The 19,596-nt window shown below is 36.0% G+C and overlaps 1 protein-coding gene across 2 annotated transcripts; it reads left to right on the forward strand.

Annotated features, from left to right (window-relative positions):
- The first annotated feature begins 212 nt into the window (after positions 1 to 212).
- LOC134229248 (uncharacterized) lies at positions 213 to 15,274 on the forward strand. 2 transcript variants are annotated; one of them, XM_062710953.1, is made up of 7 exons: positions 213 to 4,190; positions 4,820 to 4,943; positions 7,033 to 7,159; positions 8,059 to 8,177; positions 8,322 to 8,517; positions 11,650 to 11,707; positions 14,066 to 15,274. In XM_062710953.1, the coding sequence occupies exons 1-7, from the start codon at positions 349 to 351 to the stop codon at positions 14,391 to 14,393; spliced, it is 4,794 nt and encodes a 1,597-aa protein (XP_062566937.1). In that variant the 5' UTR covers positions 213 to 348; the 3' UTR covers positions 14,394 to 15,274. The 2 variants fall into 2 exon arrangements, with proteins under 2 accessions (XP_062566937.1, XP_062566938.1); XM_062710954.1 differs by lacking the exon at positions 14,066 to 15,274 and adding an exon at positions 12,060 to 12,619.
- Positions 15,275 to 19,596: the final 4,322 nt, after the last annotated feature.

The raw sequence follows: 19,596 nt of genomic DNA on the forward strand, positions 1-19,596 counted from the left end.
ACATGATAAAATCTCAGCCCTACATCGAAATGATTGAGACTCGAGTTGATGGACTGAATAGGACTCATTCTGATGACATGATAAACTCTCAGCCTAACAAAGAAAGGATTGAGACTCAAGTTGGTGGCCAGCAGTGGACTCATGCTGAAGACATGATATACTCACAGCCAAACAAAGAAAGCATTGAGACTCAAGTAACTGGCCTTCATGGGACTCATTCTGAAGAGATGATAAACTCTACGCCTAACAAAGAAAGCATTGAAACTCAAGTTGATGGCCAACAGAGGACTCATTCTGAAGACATGATAAACTCTCAGCCAAACAAAGAAAGCATTGAGACTCAGGTTGATGGGATGCATCGGACTCATTCTGCATATATTATATTCTAAGCCCAACAAAGAAAGGATTGAGACTCAAGTTGGTGGACAGCAGTGGACTCATTCTGAAGACATGATAAACTCTCAGCCAAACAAAGAAAGCATTGAGACTCAAGTAACTTGCCTGCATGGGACTCATTCTGAAGACATGATAAACTCTACGCCTAACAAAGAAAGCATTGAAACTCAAGTTGATGGCCAGCAGAGGACTCATTCTGAAGACATGATAAACTCTCAGCCAAACAAAGAAAGCATTGAGACTCAGGTTGATGGGATGCATCGGACTCATTCTGCATATATTATATTCTCGCAGCCCAAGAAAGAAAGGATTGAGACTCAAGTTGGTGGCCAGCAGTGGACTCATTCTGAAGACATGATTTACTCACAGCACATCAAAGAAAGCATTGAGACTCAAGTAACTTGCCTGAATGGGACTCATTCTGAAGACATGATAAACTCTCAGCCCTACATCGAAAGGATTGAGACTCAAGTTGATGGACTGAATAGGACTCATTCTGATGACATGATAAACTCTAAGCCTAACAAAGAAAGGATTGAGACTCAAGTTGGTGGCCAGCAGTGGACTCATGCTGAAGACATGATATACTCACAGCCAAACAAAGAAAGCATTGAGACTCAAGTAACTGGCCTTCATGGGACTCATTCTGAAGACATGATAAACTCTACGCCTAACAAAGAAAGCATTGAAACTCAAGTTGATGGCCAACAGAGGACTCATTCTGAAGACATGATAAACTCTCAGCCAAACAAAGAAAGCATTGAGACTCAGGTTGATGGGATGCATCGGACTCATTCTGCATATATTATATTCTCGCAGCCCAACAAAGAAAGGATTGAGACTCAAGTTGGTGGACAGCAGTGGACTCATTCTGAAGACATGATATACTCACAGCACATCAAAGAAAGCATTGAGACTCAAGTAACTGGCCTGCATGGGACTCATTCTGAAGACATGATAAACTCTACGCCTAACAAAGAAAGCATTGAAACTCAAGTTGATGGCCAGCAGAGGACTCATTCTGAAGACATGATAAACTCTCAGCCCTACATCGAAAGGATTGTGACTCGAGTTGATGGACTGAATAGGACTCATTCTGATGACATGATAAACTCTACGCCTAACAAAGAAAGCATTGAAACTCAAGTTGATGGCCAGCAGAGGACTCATTCTGAAGACATGATAAACTCTCAGCCAAACAAAGAAAGCATTGAGACTCAGGTTGATGGGATGCATCAGACTCATTCTGCATATATTATATTCTCGCAGCCCAACAACGAAAGGATTGAGACTCAAGTTGATGGAAAGCAGTGGATTCATTCTGAAGACATGATAAACTCTCAGCCAAACAAAGAAAGCATTGAGACTCAAGTAACTGGCCTGCATGGGACTCATTCTGAAGACATGATAAACTCTACGCCTAACAAAGAAAGCATTGAAACTCAAGTTGATGAGACTCAAGTTGGTGGCCAGCAGTGGACTCATTCTGAAGATATGATGTACTCTCAGCCCGACAAAGAAAGTATTGAGACTCAAGTTGATGGCCTGCATCAAACTTGTTCTGAAGACATGATAAACTCTCAGCCGAACAATGAAAGCATTGAGACTCGAGTTGATGGACTGCATGGGACTCATTCTGAAGATATGATTTTCTCACAACCCATCAAAGAAAGCATGGAGACTGAAGTTGATGGTCAGCAGCTGACTCGGTCTGAAGACATGATTTACTCGCATCACAACAAAGAAAGCATCAGGACTCAAGTTGGTGGAGTGAATGGGACTCATTCTGAAGACATGATAAACTTTCAGCACAACCAAGAAAACACTGAGGCTCTACTACATGATTTTCATGGGACACGGCTTTATGACATGATTTACTCGCAGCTTGATAAAGGTTGCACTGAGGCGCAACTTGATAGTTTTCTTGGGACTCAGCTTGACCTGATTTACTCGCAGAAAGACCAAGAATGCATTGAGACTCAAGTTAATGGCCTTCGTGAGACTCATTTTGAAGACATGATAAACTCTACGCCTAACAAAGAAAGCATTGAAACTCAAGTTGATGGCCAGCAGAGGACTCATTTTGAAGACATGATGTACTTGCAGCCCGACAAAGAAAGAATTGATACTCGAGTTGATTGCCTGCATAAGACTCATTCTGAAAACATGATTTACTCACAACCTGTCAGTGATTCTGAGGACATAGATCAATATGAAAAAGAAAATGTGAGGAAAAGGAAAAGCCTCCTTGGAAAAAGAAGTAAATTTCAGTCAGAGTTGGTTGCTGAAAACAGTGAGAAGCAAGAGTATGATACAAGCATGGAAAATCACTCTTCTACAGAATCGCTTAAGAGAAAAAAGTACCCTAGTGGAAAGAAGCCTCTTGAAGATCAGACTCCAAAATTGAAATCAAAGCTCAATAAAAAGATTGACACAATACAGCAAGAAGACTTTAATAAATCAGATAGATATGTATTGGAATGTGAAAAAATTGACAAGGATGGTGAATCTGGCGAAGAAATAGATGATTCCGAGTTTCTCCAAAGAGATCAGAATATAAAAGGAATTTACATTAAAAAATACAGATTAAAAAAAGAAAGGGAGTTTAGAGGACAGAGTAAAGATACCAGAATATACGATAACACACATGCATGCTTTTTTTGTGGGAAAGTTGTACTCCACATTAAGGAGCACTTGAAAACCCATAAAAATGCTGAAGAGGTGAAGGAGATAATGGCTATGGATCATCCCGATTTTACCTCACTAAGAAAAAGGGGAGACGACAAGCATAACCGTCAGGTTTTAGAAAAGGGTGAAGGGGAAATCATTTTGGCGAGAAGACCAACAACAGAATTTGACATAACTAATTTTGGTCCTTGTCCAGAGTGCAGAGAATGGGTTCTTTTAAAAAGTATCAAATATCACTTTAGAGAATGCACAAAGAAACTTGAAATGACTAGAAGGAAAAAAAAAGATCTCGTGTTGCAGTCCCAGATATTGGCAGGGCACATAAAAGGGAGACAGTCACCACAGATGATGAAAGAGGTTTTTCCAATTATGTCGTCAGATAATATTACGACAATTGCCCAGAATGATAAGTTGATACTGGCTCTGGGAGAAAGCTGGATTAAAAGAAACATTGGAAATGTTGAGAAAAGGAAGTATTACGCCAGTTCTAGAATGCGTTTATGTGCAAGATTTTTAATCCAACTACAACAACTACAATCCATTCAGAAATCAGGCTCTTGTGCTGATTCCACCACATATGATGTTGATGAGATTGATACAGAGATGGATGTGGACAAAGATTCAAAGCAGGATAGTCTTTGGGATTTTCTAAGGCCACAGAACTTCGATAATTTAGTGCTTGCGGCTCTAAAATGTTCATTCCCAAACGCTGATGATGACGATGATCTACTTTCCCCTAGCAATGCCATCAAGTTGAAATATGATTTATATCGACTCGTAAACAGCAAATGGGCTCTTATTGTGAAAACCAGCGGCAGTGAAAATTCTAAAGAAGCTAAAGAATGCAAAACACTTGCAAGCCTCATGGATATTGAATGGAAGGAAAGGGTTACTACTATTGCAAGAGCAGTGCTGAGTCGCAGAAAGTTTGACGAGAAAAAAGAGCTGCCATCTCCTGAAGATATAGAAAAAATGACAAAGCACCTTTCCAAAGAACTCATGGAAACATCTCTAACATCAGAAAATTTCACTCGTCTGGTAACCATTGTGCAGACAAGGTTGCTCCTTTATAATAAAAGAAGAACAGGGGAACTTGAAGCCATCAAGTAAGTTAGCAATTTTTTTTTAATATTTTGACTTATTTATGAAGAGATAAAACCTGCTTACGCAGAGGGTTAATTAAAGAGAATCCCATTGCAATACTGGAAATTCATCGTAAATTTAAAACATAAAATAAGTTTTATTAAGTTTAAATTTAAAATATAAATATCGTTGCATCTTGTGTTACAATTTGTTGGAAGTCGTTTGTCATCAATCAGTACCATCATTTTTTCTGATGATGCTTGTGTTGCATAGGTATTCTGTTTTGTTTTGTTTTTTTTTTTAACTTGCACTCCTAATTTTGCCAATGGCCGACCCAAGTTTTACATAGGAATATATAGGAAAAATCTTTGAAAATCTTCTTCTCCAAAAGAAACTCATGTGGAATCATCCTCAGGTAGTGTGGCCGACCCAAGATTCAAGTTTGTTCAAATCATAGGGTGGGGCCAAAATGGCCGACCAGTGGGAATTCAAATACGACTATTGTTTAAATTGACAACAGTATTTATTAGTAAACAGGGCATTCAACTTCCTTAATGATTTGTTTAGCACAAAATGTCACAATTTTTTTTTTTCATGAAGAATTAAAAGGAATTTAAAGTTGTTGTTTCTAATCAGTTCTGATAAATTGTAGAGTGCAGAGCTATGCTTCAAGAAGCTGTGGGCTTGATGAACTTGATGAATCACTAGCTAAGGACCTTACAGATGTTGAAAAGCATTTAATGGGAACACAGGATCTGATGAGAGTGAGAGGGAAGGTATGCACTCAAAGAAACATGATTTTTCTTTGCCAAAGAAACATGCATAATATATTTGAAAGGAAATTTTATAATTACAAGATTACTTTGAAATACTTAAATTGCCAGTTTTTTCTACTTCACCAACTAAATGAAATTGATTTTGAATGCCATATTTAGCTCACCTGAGCCGAAGGCTCAAGTGAACTTTTCTGATGGAAATTTGTCCGATGTCTGTCGTCGTAGTTTTCTGATGGAAATTTGTCCGTTGTCTGTCATCGTAGTTGTAGTAGTTGTCGTTGTTGTCATAAACTTTTCGCATTTTCATCTTCTTCTCAAGAACCGCTGGGCCAATTTCAACCAAACTTGCTCAGGGTATTTTCTAGGTCTTAAAAACAAGGGCCTGGGCCTTTCCAATTGGGAAAAATAGCGACATTTGGTTGACATTGGGAAAAGTATCATATTTAATATTTTTCTATATAAATTCAAATAAGAGGGGTTTTGTTTTATTTGAAATGTATTTCTTTGACTTATTTTGCATTCAGTCAATCAGTTTTGGGAGAATGCCTTTTAGATTTTTATTTAGAACAATACTCTTGACAAAAATGTTACTGCGTTTGAACATTTTTTAATCCGTTTGTTTGTTTCGATTCTCTTTTGGGAATTTTCTACAATGAAATTGGGAAAAACACATACTTTTTTCCATTGGGAATGGGGCCTTATACAGGCCCCCTACGACCCCTAAAAAAACCCTGTTGCTACAAAGTATCCTTGGGTAAAGGGGATTCAAGTTTGTTCAAATGAAGGGTCACACCCTTTCCCAAGGGGAGATAATTATGAATTAGAGAAAAATTAATTGCATTTTTGAAAAATCTTCTTCTCAAGAACCACTGGGCCAGGAAAGATGAAACTCATGTGGAATCATCCTCAGGCAGTGTTGATTCAAGTTTGTTCAAATTATGACCCCCGGCTGTAGGGTGGGGCCAAAATGGCCGATCAAAGTTTTACATAGGATTATATAGGAAAAATCTTCTTCTCAAGAACCATTGAGACAGGAAAGATGAGACTCAAGTGGAATCAGCCCCAGGTAGTGTAGATTCAAGTATATTCAAATTATGACCCCCGGGGGTAGGGTGGGGCCAAATGGCCAATTAAAATTTTTACATAGGCATATATATGGAAACCTTTTAAAATCTTCTTTTCAAGTACTTCAAGGCCATGCTTAGTGATGTTTATAGGGAATCATCCTAAGGTAGTGTAGATTCTAGTTTGTTCAAAGTAGTTTCAAATTATGACCCCCTGGGGGGTTTAAATTCAAGCCTCTCTCTGTATTATCATGCTTATAAAGAGTGTTTTGGCGGCATTTATAATGACTGTGTAATGGGTTAGGTACGTAGTAGTAAGTAAACATGACAAACAGCAGGCAAAGTCCTGTCTCAACAGCTGTGAAGCTTGTTTTTTCATTTGATAAAATTTTATTTCTGTAATCAGATTACTTGTGTTTTTCTGTACAACCATAAGGGTACATGTATTCAATGAAAATATTTCATTCAACCTAGCAAATTTTTATAGTCACAGTAATAAGTAATCTATGATATGATAAAGACATAATACATATCCTTATTTAAATTATCAAGTTTTATTCGCAAAATGTATTTTTTTTATGGCGAGTGAAATATTTGATTATGGGGACCAGAAATTCTGAAATGGCGACCAAAAAAATTTTTAGGTCGCCATTTTGCGACCTGAGAGCAAGTGTGACTTGGATCAGTTCTGATCTGATATGCGCTTCTGATATGTGCTTTTCCTAGCCAATTGCTCAGGTGAGCGATGTGGCACCTGGGCCTCTTGTTGTATGTAGTTATGCTTAGAAATAGTATAACATGTAGAAGTAACACAAAAGTGCTGTCACAATAAGGGTAAAAATATAACAATTTAGGTCAGCAAAAAATTTGAATCCTGTATATATTATATATATACAGTGTATATATGTATCTATATATTTTTATTATTATTATTATTTTTTTTTATAGATGTTTTTTTTCAGTTCGTGAATGTTACTAAAAGCTTGTGTATTTGTTTAAAGCTAAGTGGTTTTTCTTTTCATCAGAGAGGCAGACCTGTACCAGTGTTAATTCCTCCAGATTGTAGAAAAGCACTGGCTTTCCTAGCCAACACGGCACAGAGAAAAAAAGCAAAAATAGCTGAGGGAAACCTGTACTTGTTCCCCAATTCTGGTAGGTATTGACAATTTTATTTTTACAAATCTGACTTGCAATTCAATGAATGCATAAAAAAGGAGACAAAAAAAACCCCAAAAAAGCAAATATAATCTCTGCACTACTGAGTTTGATTAGGAAAAATAAAAAGCTTAGGCATATATGTGGTGATCTATGCTATTTATGGAAGAAATCAAAATAAATAGAAATTAATGAAAGTCTTGTTAAAAAGAATCATTTATTGTCCATTTATTTGAGAGACGGCTGAATAATTTGTAGTATTGTAATTTGTTTTTCAATACCACAATAAAAAGCAATGTTTTTGGGGCTGCAATACCTAGCACTATTCAAGGATAGTATTTTGAATACAATTTTTTGCCCCCTTCTAAGAAGGGAGGGCATATTGCTTTGCTGCTGTTAGTCAGTCGGTCAGTCCATCAACAGTTTCCGTTTATTTTTTCGCAGAGGTTGTACATACTGAAATGAAATTTGGTATACAGATTTATCATAAGAATATCTTGGTCAAGTTTTGTTTTAGGTACAACCAAGCAATTTTGACAGAGTTATGCCCCCTGAAGTTAAAACAATTCCAATTATTTGCAGTTTCAGTTCATTTTCTATGCAGAAATGAAATGAAATTTGATATACAGATTTATTTTGACAGAGTTATGCCCCTTGGACTCAGAAAAATTCCAATTTTATTTTTTTTTTGGGGGGGGGGGGGGGCTAAGTGTTTCACAAACATCTTTTGTTAAGAATTATTTCAAAAATCCACTTTTTAAGTTACATGTAGGTAAACATCAGAACATGGTAAAATTATGCATTTGGTCAAGATTTATAATGCACAAGGTTTGTAGAGGTGAGCTAAATTGTTCGTAACGATATAGTGTATCATTTATTATATACATCTTTTTCAGTGAATGGTTATGTTAGGGCATATGACTCTCTGAAAACAATGTGCAATGAAGTATGCTTGTTGGCTCCTCATAGAATAACTTCAGTCTCCATGCGAAAGTATATGGCCACTCTCACACAGGTATTTTATTGTTACTTTTTATTGAAGTGTACATGTGAATCTGTAAATGACTTCTTTGCTCTGTTATGCGGCATTTAACATTAATTTATGCAATAATTGCCAGGAGACACTTGTGAACTTTAATTGCACAAGTATGATTTACAGATGCTGAATCTAGACAAATTCCAAATGGACTGGGTCTGTAATCATCTAGGTCACACCAAGAGTGTACACAAAGAGCATTACAGACAAATGAGTGGTTTAGTGGAAAGAACCCAAATAAGCAAACTGCTGCTTATTCAGGACATGAACTTGACCTCAAAGTTTAGAGGGAAGAAGCTAGAGGACATGGATATTAAAGGTACCAGCATTAAATTACTGATAGACAGTATGCAATTCAATGTTACTGACAATAATATTGTACATTTTTATTGTTTGTTCACCTATTTTATTAGGTCACCTGAGCTTTTACCTGAGCCAAAGGCTTAAATGAGTTTTTCTGATCGAAGGGTATCCATCTGTTAAGTGTTGTGTAAATTTTTCACATTTTTAGCTCACCTCAACAAAGTTGAGATGAGCTTAAGCTATAGCCCCTGCATTGGCGTCGGTATCGACGGTAGTGTTGACGTCTTGGTAAAAGTTGTAGGAGCAAGTCCATTCTAAAGAAACTATAAGCTGTACCTGGACCAAACTTGCATGGATGATGCATCTAGGGATGGACACTACCAGACTTGCTTTAGATGTTGGATGTGACCTACATTTTCCAAATGAGTGACCAGGTTAAAGTTTTTTGAGCAGTTCCATTCTGAAGTAACTATTAGCTGATTTAGCTCTACTTTGACCAAACTTGAATGGATGATGCATCAATGGATGGACACTTCCAGTCTTGCTTCAGATGTTGGAACTGAGCGACATTTACTTGATTAGTGAGCAAGTTAAAGTTGTTGAAGCAGTTCCATTTCCAATCAAATATAAGCCCTACTTAAACCTAACTTGCATGGATATTGATCTTTGGATGCATACTATTTAGAAAAGAATATGATGTGAGATTAACCTTACTTAGGCCAAAAAAAATAATAGTCTTGTTTCCTGCTACCAAAGAATATGATGTGAGATTTACCTTACTTAGGCCAAAAAAAATAATAGTCTTGTTTCCTGCTACCAGCCAGAAAAAAATAGGGTAGGTAGGTAGGAAAATAATTTTATTTTTTAATTTTATTTTATTTTTTTCCAACGTTATTTTTTTTTGGATATGAATTACTACAAAACCAAACTGAACATGTCATAGCTTAGATAGCTAAGGTCAATATCATCTTTCTAAATGAAATTCCATGTCTTTGGATGCACAACTCAAGTGGAATTTTATGAAAGTCCATATTTTTAAACATATACTTCATGAAATACAACTTGAGAATATATAACTTTTTTCACTTTTGAAACATGAAATTCCTAAAATTTTGAATTTTTTCACCAAAAGCTAAAAAAAACTTTAGGGTCGGGTGCAAAAAAATAGGGTAGGTCAGGTAGCAGGAAACAAGACTATTTTTTTTTTTTTGGCCTTATAGACAACCTTTGTCAAGGTGATCTTTGATTACCTATGTTTTAACTTCTTAAAAGATTTAAACATTGAGAATAACTGAAAATTTATGCACATTTACCGTATATACTCGCCTGTTTTTTATGAGGTAAAAAAAACCCTCCCTCTCGCATTTATTTTGGAGAAAACTGGCCTGAGAACCAATTTATTCATTTTTAGGTCACCTGAGTAAACTCAGGTGACCTATTGCTATCCATTTTCATCTGTCGTCATTCGTCTTACATCATTCGTAAACTTTTGAACATTTTCAGCTTCTTCTCTGCAACCACTAAACCAATTTCAACCAAATTTGGCACAAAGCATCTATGTGTGAAAGGGAACAAAAATTTTGAATTTTTTGATCCCTGGGGCCTAGGGGTGGGTCCAAAACCACTTAAATTAATGCAGTCTTTAAAAATCTTCTTTACTCCTGGACATCAAGCAGTCAAACTATTTGCATGATTGTAATCAGCATCGAGTCCTCTACCAAAATTGTGAAATTCATGGCCCCAGGGTCAGGGGTTCTAGTGCTAGGGCAGGGCTAAATAAGAAAATAGTGAAAATGCATTATTTCTTTGAAAATCTTCTTCTCTGCTCCTGGGTATTAAATAAACTAAGTAGATAGTTATGATGAGCAAGAGTGCCTCTACCAAAATTGTGAATTTTATGACCCCAGGACCAGGGTTCTGGTGTTAGGGCAGGGCTCTATTGATTATATACAGTGAAAATACATGATTTCTTTGAAAATCTTCTTCTCTGCCCCTGGGTATTAAATAAACTATTCAAGTGCATAGTTATGATGAGCATGAGTGCCTCTATCAAAATTGTGAATTTTATGGCCCCAGGGTCAAGGGTTCTGGTGTTGGGGTGGGTCTATAGATTATATAGTAAAAATACATGAATTCTTTGAAAATCTTCTTCTCTACTCCTAGATATTAAATAAACTATTTAAGTGCATAGTTAAGATGATCAAGAGTGCTTTTACCAAAATTGTGAATTTTATGGTCCCAGGGTCAGGGGTTCTGGTTTTAGGGCGGGGCTCTATAGATTATATAGTAAAACTACATGAATTCTTTGAAAATCTTCTTCTCTGCTCCTAGGTATTAAATGAACTATCTAAGTGCATAATTATGATGAGCAAGAGTGCTTTTACCAAATTTGTGAATTTTATGGCCCCAGGGTCAGGGGTTCTGTTGTTAGGGCGGGGCTCTATAGATTATATAGTAAAAATACATTAAATCTTTGAAAATGTTCTTCTCTGTCTCTGGTTATGAAGCAGATGAACTATATAGTTATGATGAGCAAGGGCCCTAATCTTGCAGAATTCTGAATTTCAAGGCCCCAGGGGTAGGGGTGGGGCTCTACTTATATGCTGAAAATGAATTAATGTTTGAAGTCTGCTCCTTTGTATTTATAAAACATTTATTTATTTTTTGATAGGCAATTTTTTGGGTGCCTTTTTAAAATTTGTGCAATGTGTGGACCTAGGGTCAGGGGTTTATTTAGCAGTGTTAGGGGCACTACTGATTATTGCTGAATATTACTGATTAGTTGGAATGCATTTTTGTTCCCCTACCTTGCATATGGGTATTCAGTACTCCTGCGAGGTGATCATGAATAATTCATGAATTTTTCATGAATTTTATTTATGAAATGTTCATGAAACATTCATGAAGATCCTATGAACTTATTATTTTAAAATCAATAAACCAAGCTAAGCAATTGCTAAGTGTATTGTTATGATGATCAATGGTGCCTCTTTCAAAATTGTGAATGCCATATAGCATCTGGCTTAAAACATGAATCAAATTCAATAACTGGAAAGTTGTTGCAGAATGCTCAGGTGACCTATAAGGCCCTAGGCCTCTTGTTTAGGACTTGTCCAAGCTATGTAAAGAAGACATATCTTTATTGCAGACATTGTCTTCCAAGATGATGCAGATGATGAGGAAGAAGCAGGCTTTCAAGAAAATCTGTAAGACTTAAAGCTCATTTAAAATGGTTGCTTGTATATATAAAGTTAAACTCTGGCATTTTTAACACTGGTATGTTGAGTATCACAGATATGCTGAAGAAAATTGATTGATTGTATATCGTTTAACGTCCCTCTTGAGAATTTTTCACTCATATGGAGACGTCACCGTATGCCGGTTTAGACCTATACTCGGCACTCAGGGCCATTGAGCAGTGAGGGTTCTTTATTGTGCCAGCGCCTACCGTGACACGGGACCTACGTTTTTAAGGTCATATCCGAAAGACCTGTGACTTTCACCTCTGATGCCGAGCGCTTGGCGAAGGAACAGTCACTACCTATTTTTACGTCTTAGGTTTGAAGCGGCGCCGTGAAAGAGAATTGAACCCGGGCCTCCTGGTCACGAAGCGAACGCTCTACCACTAGGCTACCGTGAATGGTGAAGTAAATTGATGATTATTTCTTATGCATGAATTTCATCTTCCATTTATTGAACCCTGAGATATCTCTCAGTTCTTTGGCCCTCCCCAAAGTGCAAGATGTCAAAAGTTGAATGATTTCAAATTCTTAATGCAAGGACCAACCTAGGGGGTGACTGAGGCGAATTGGTCGGTTTTGAGCTCCAAAATTTGCCGTTAATTATCACGAAAGAGAAGTTTAAGTTGCCTTAAATTTTCAACCCCTTTATTGGAAATCATAAAAAAAATTATTACGAAAATGTGGTTATATTGTCACTATTTTATAAATCTCGATTTATTACTGCTGAAATAAGTGAAACAGCAGGGCACTTGCACCTGTTTCACTGCTAATGACCCCTGCATTGAATACTCTGTCGGAACCCCTCTAGAATTTACACTTCTTTGTATGAAAAAGTCCATTGTTACAAGTTATGCACAAGACGCCAAACAGCTGGGCAGCTATCGATGTCATGCCAAAGATGTTGATGATTTTAGATCTTTTTTTTTGTCAAATGATTAATCTGTGAATACAGACATATTTTTACCGTTAAATTGTAGTTATTAACTGTCTAAGAGATTACACATGATGATAAACATGTCATTCAATCGGCATGCAGTAGTGCATCAAGACTATAATTTTTTTTTTAAAGAAGTTAATATTGAAAACGAACTTTAAAGAGAAAAAAATAATATAAAATAAGAAAAGTGTGTGAATCATTAACCTTTAACAGTTAAATGTGCATACTATGCAAAAATAAAAAATACTTTGATTAACCTTTTAAGAAACTTAAAGATTGTCATTGTATTGTATTTTTTTCTGAACAGAATCACCTTTTCGTGTGTCATCAATACTTCCAGTCGCTACCGGAAGTGAATTTAAAAAGTTAAATTTTTGAACTTTTTTGTTTTTCAATATTTTTCTTTTATATTTGTAGGGTTTATAGAGACTCTTTTCAAAGTGATAAATATATGATTTGTTTTCAAATTGATAAATCGGAAACTTTAGTTCTTCTTCCCCAGAATTTTGTTTTATAATACGCGATTTCTCAGTAACTATTCAGTGGTTTTCAATGAAATTTTCAGGAATAATGCGCATCTATGAGAACTTGATACATCTGGGAGGAAATGTTAAAATGCCCTTCCGGTGCCAAGTTATGGACAATTTCCAGATTTTAAAATGATTTTTTGTCAGCGAACGATCTAAAGAACGGCTAATAATATGAACTGGAAACTTGTTGGAGATGATAGTACATGACTTATAGGTGAACAGAACCACCCCTTTGTGTGCATCTAATTCCGGTCGCTACCAGAAGTGAATTTAAAAAGTCAAATTTTTAAACTTTTTTGTTTTTGAGTATTTTTTGATAATGTTAGGATGGTTATTCGGACGGAAGACCTCTAGTTGCGAGTCTAGTTGCTCGCAACGAGTTTCTAGTTAATTATCATTCTCAAGGACAGCAAAGCCATGAATAGTCATATTAATATAGAAGAAGCATAGAAGCATCCTCAAATAGTGTAAGGTCAAGATTTTGTTTAAATCAGGACCCTAGGTGGTAGGATGAGGCAACATTATGGGGTCAGAGTTTAGTATACTGTGGTATATTACAAAATGTACTGTAGATTCAAGGTTGTTCAAATCATTGATCTAAGATTGGGACTACAATGGTGGATCAAAGTTTCACATGGGAATATATAGGGAATATCTTTTTAAAATCTTCTTCTCAAGAACAGGAAAGGTCTGATTAGTCTCATTTTCTAAATTTTATAGTTATTCATCAGTTACAGCCATTAACTGTAGGCAATCATAATTCAGCATATGTTCATTTCCTTGCATTCACTATTTTTAATACAATGTACCATATTACTTACCTACATTGGTTTATGGACTTTTTGATTTGAACAGGGCTCTTCCAAGTGATACAGTGGATGCATCAGAAAATTCTTATTTAGAGGAGGCAAGATTGGAAGAAGAAGAGGAGGAGGAAGAGGAGGAGGAGGAAGTAGTTAAGACCAGGAAAAAAGTTAAGAAAACACGGCAACGGTGGACTGAGGAGGAAGTGAAAGAAATCGAAGAATATTTCAAAGATTTCCTGAAATCGGGTACCACCCCCAGATCAACGTTCATAGATCGAATGAAGCAGAAAAGCAAGGTCAACAAGGGGGTGATACACTTAAGAGAGAATCATTTAATTATAAAGAAAATCTCAAATATGAATCATTCCAAAAAATAAGTTAATATCGTTGGCCCTTCCCCCCACTTTTTTTTAGCTCACCTCGACGAATGAGATGAGTGACAAGGTTAAAGTTATTGGAGGAGGTTAAAGTTTTAGGAGCAGGTCCATTCCCAAGGAATTATAAGCTCTACCCAGACCAAACTTGCATGGATGATGCATCTAGGGATGTACACTACAAGACTTGCTTCGGATGCTGGATCTGACCTACATTTTCCAGATGAGTGACCATGTTAAAGTTTTTTGGGCAGGTTAAAGTTTTAGGAGCAAGTCCATTCCCAAGTAACTAAAAGCCCTACCTGAACCAAACTTGCATGGATGATGCATCGAGGGATGTACACTACAAGACTTGCTTCGGATGCTGGATCTGACCTACATTTTCCAGATGAGTGACAAGGTTAAAGTTATTGGAGGAGGTTAAAGTTTTAGGAGCAGGTCCATTCCCAAGGAATTATAAGCCCTACCCAGACCAAACTTGCATGGATGATGCATCTAGGGATGTACACTACAAGACTTGCTTCGGATGCTGGATCTGACCTACATTTTCCAGATGAGTGACCATGTTAAAGTTTTTTGGGCAGGTTAAAGTTTTAGGAGCAGGTCCATTCTCAAAGAATTATAAACCCTACCCAGACCAAATTTGCATGGATGATGCATCTAAGGATGTACACTACCAGACTTGCTTCGGATGCTGGATCTGACCTACATTTTCCAGATGAGTGACCAGGTTAAAGTTTTTGGAGCAGGTCCATTCCCAAGGAACTATAAGCCCTACTCAAACCAAACTTGCATGGATGATGCATCTAGGGATGTACACTACCAAACTTGCTTCGGATGCTGGATCTGACCTACATTTTCCAGATGAGTGACCAGGTTAAAGTTTTTGGTCCATTCCACAGGAACTATAAGCCCTATTTGGACCAAACTTGCATGGATGATGCATCTAGGGATGTACATTACCAGACTTGCTTCGGATGCTGGATCTAACCTACATTTTCATTCCCAAGTAACTATAAGCCCTTTTTGGACCAAACTTGCATGGATGATGCATCTAGGGATGGACATTACCAGACTAGCTTCGGATGCTGGATCTGACCTACATTTTCATTCCCAAGTATCTATAAGCCCTAGCTAAACTAAACTTGCATGGGTGATGTATCTAGGGATGGACACTACCAGACTTGCTTCGGATACTGGATCTGACCTACATTTTCATTCCCAAGTAAATTTAAGCCCTAGCTTAACCAAACTTGAATGGATGATGCATCTAAGGATTGACACTATCAGACTTGCTTTGGATGCTGGATCTGACCTATATTTTCCATACAAGAGACTTGGTTAAAGTTTTGGGAACAGATCAATCCAAATGAACTTGAAGACTTTGATATATGCAGTATTAGCTGCATATCTGTAGCTCTCTGCTTGAAAAAATTCGGACAGATAAAGCAGAGAGCTACAGATCCAAGCGTTGTAAAAACCTTCGATTTACGCCGAAGATTTTTCGTCGCTCACTTCGTGCATTTTGCTAGTATTTTATACATTCCCCAGCTTAAAAAAATATATCTAATAAGTAATCATGCATTTAACTTCAATTCCTGACAACTTACTTGCATTTCACATGTGTTTCAATGCTAACATATTGCTTTGTGGTTACGGACTTCGAAATGGAACCCTTTTAAACCGATATTATAAAACTATATACAGGAGTGTTTCGGACATCTCTAAGGTAAATAAAGTATCAACAAAAAATAGTTAAATATATGATTAATTATATGTTACCATTCTAAGAGCAAGAGAAAGTTTAAACTACACGAAATAAATGCATACAGTAGCGACGAAAAATCGTCGGCGTAAATCGAAGGTTTTTACAACGCTTGGATCTGTAGCTCTCTGCTTTATCTGTCCGAATTTTCTCAAGCAGAGAGCTGCAGCTAATGCAGTATTAACAGTTATGAATATTTGTTTACACTATACATATACATATTTTTCACGCTACAGGCTTAGAAATGTGTATATGCCATGTAAGGGGTTAAACTCAACTTGCAAGAATATTGTTGTTGGGATGAATACTAAATATTAATAAAAATATGATGTGAGATTTGCATTATTTAAACTGATGACATTCGTCGAGGTGAGCTTGGTAATCTTTGATTACCTATGTTTTCATTTGTGGAATAACTGTAAGGTATACATTTATGGTAATGAATGCTTGAGGCAAAGATTTCTTATTAATGATTGATATGTACATTGCAAACTGTTAACAAAGATTTGCAAGATTTGGTATTGGACTATTTGCGCTAGAAGAGAATTTATAACAAGTGCACTTGTTAAACTGAAAGTTTGAATATGAAAATTGGATTCCAGTGTCAGTATTTTGTTTTTATATGTATCGGTCAACTTGTTGAATGTGTTAAGCAAATGTAAAGAACATCTGCTATCTATGAAGAAAGGCTTCCTTTTTTTTTTCCTCTTACACTTGTGACCAACTTGTCAATGAATCATATGTTATTGAAACTGATTTTTAAAGGAAATTGGTTATTTAAAAGCTTCAATCTCAACAGAGATTTGATTAAATGCAACAAATATATCACCACCTCTTAGTGATGGGCAATCAGAATTTTTAGGAATAATTTTTTTTTTAACTAATACTTTGATTTATTGATTATCAAAATTGTAATGGGGGGAGGCATTTTGTTTGGATAATTGATTAAATAAATTAATTGCTGCATCACTACCATCTCTTTATACAGTTAACATTTTCCTTGATTAATTTAATTTGGCATCATACCTAGGATAGCATAAAGTTTGGTATGTACTGTACACATTCTCTTGTACATATCATGGAATTGCATGCATATAAGACAAAAAGCAGCAAACACATTTTTTGATGATGCATATTTTTATGCCCCCGTAAACGAAGTTTCGGGGGTATATAGTTTTTGTCGTGTCTGTCTGTCTCTCTGTTTGTCCGTTTGTCTGCAAAAATTTTAACCTTGCCTTTAACTTTTGATTAAGTGGAGCTATGACTTTCATATTTCATATGTGTATTCCTTGTGATAAGACCTTTCTCTGGGTACCACCAACTTTGACCTTTTGACCTTGACCTTGGAGTTTGACCTACTTTTACATGAAAATTTCAAAATTTTACTTTGGACATATCTTTTGAACAGTAGACACCAGGATATTTATACTTCACATATGTAATGTTTGTTAAAAGACCTTTCACTGGACACCAACAACCTTGACCCTTTGACCTGGACCTTGTAGATTTCCATATTTGTGAAAAAAACTTTAACCTTGGCATTAACTTTCAAACGGTAAGGGATAGGGCTTTCATACTTCATATATGTAATCCTTGTGAGAAGATCTTTCATTGGATATGAAGATCCTTGACCTTTTGACCTTGACCTTTGAGATTGACCTACTTAAAAAAGGCAATTCTTGACCATAACTTTCAAAGACTAAAGGTTAGTGCTTTCATACTTTACATATTTGATCCACATGACGAACTTTCATTTGATAACAATAACTTTGACCCTGTGACCTTGACCTTGGAGTTTGACGTACTTTCTAAGAAAAATTTTAAAATTTTACTTTGGCAATATCTTTTGAACAGTTGTCACCAGGACATTTATACTTCACATATGTAATGTTTGTTAAAGACCTTTCACTGGACACCAACAACCTTGACCCTTTGACCATGACCTTGTAGATTTCCGTATTTGTGAAAAAACTTTAACCTTGGCCATAACTTTTGAACGGTAAGGGATAGGGCTTTCATACTTCATATATGTATCCCTTGTGAAAAGACCTTTCATTGGATATGAAGATCCTTGACCCTTTGACCTTGACCTTTGAGATTGACCTACTTAAAAAAGCAAACTTTGACCATAACTTTTAAAGACTCAGGGCTAGTTCTTTCATACTTCACATATTTGATCCTTATGACAAGACCTTTCATTTGATAACAATAACTTTGACCTTGACCTTTGAGTTTGACTTTCTTTTCAAGAAATTGAACGTTGACCATAACTTCTGAACGGTTAGGCTAGGACTTTCATGCTCTACATAAGTATTTTATGTGGCAAGACCTTTCATTTGATACTAATTACATTGACCTTGACCTTGGAGATTTTTGAACTCATTAAAAAACTTCAACATTAGCTTACTTTCAAATTTCACAAATGTTTTCCAGTGAGAATACCCTACTTTTTGTACGAATTAATTAAATTTTCATTTAAGAAAAGCTTAATCTTTGCTATGTTGCCATACGGGGGCATCAGTGTTTTACAAACACATCTTGTTTAAAAAAGAATTAGTAAGAAATGTAAAAATTTTGAGGTCTGCAAAATTAAAGAATTAACAGTGTAAGATACTTATATATATTGTGCAGTTATCTTTATATGGTTGTCTAATAGTGCTCTTTGATTATAGCTTCCATGTTATAATGCATTACTGTGGACAGAAAAAGCAATAAGGGTGGCAGTGTGATGAGTTGGCACTATATATGTACATGAATTTTGTGTATAATAAACACATACCAGGTTCATCAATAGATTTTTGTTACACATTTTGTTAAAATATTGTTTTTTTTTTAATACCTGGAATTGTACAGATGATGTACAGTGTACATGTACATTCCTTTAGAGTGTGAGGTCATCTTGGACTAATGAAGGAGTTTTGGTTGTTATTTTTTTTTTTATTATTTTATGTTGGTTTTTTTTTTACAATACAAAGTATTAAAAAGTTTTTGTTGTGGTTATTTTTTGAGGTTTATATGGAGATTCCTGAAAATTTAAGGAAAACCTACTCATAATGGTAGGGACTATAAAAAGTTGTGTGAAAATTGAAGACATATCCGACTAGAAGCTGTGTTTCTGCACTTGTAAGCTAAAAGAATTTCTGATTAAGGCTTGAGGACTCTTATTCAGCAAACCATTTTAATGGACATTCATATTTATGAATTTGTGCTTCCTAGAGTTGTTCAGATGTCAATTTCATACCTTCCAAAGCTATGATTGTCAATATATTCGGCAATAACTTATAATTAGTTCATCATATACATACACAACAGTTTTGGCAAATGTAGATACATGTAATGGACGTGACTGGGCATTTTTATAGGTTTCAACAATTTTTGGCCTATAGCATCTATGGCTGAAGGGGAACAAAAAAAATGAATATCATGGTCCCCCCAACCCCC

The sequence above is a fragment of the Saccostrea cucullata genome, unplaced genomic scaffold (genome assembly GCF_032062105.1).
Source record: "Saccostrea cucullata isolate Sc308-1 unplaced genomic scaffold, CSIRO_AGI_Scuc_v1 ctg4663, whole genome shotgun sequence".
In the NCBI taxonomy this organism is placed as follows: Eukaryota; Metazoa; Mollusca; class Bivalvia; order Ostreida; family Ostreidae; genus Saccostrea; species Saccostrea cuccullata.

Bases quoted from the DNA above. Each gene is read 5' to 3' on its own strand.
- LOC134229248 (XM_062710953.1), top strand. From the start codon at position 349: ATGGGATGCATCGGACTCATTCTGCATATATTATATTCTAAGCCCAAC. The intron at 4,944-7,032 runs GTATGCACTCAA...TCTTTTCATCAG, and splicing joins TGATGAGAGTGAGAGGGAAG to AGAGGCAGACCTGTACCAGT. The intron at 11,708-14,065 runs GTAAGACTTAAA...TGATTTGAACAG, and splicing joins GCAGGCTTTCAAGAAAATCT to GGCTCTTCCAAGTGATACAG.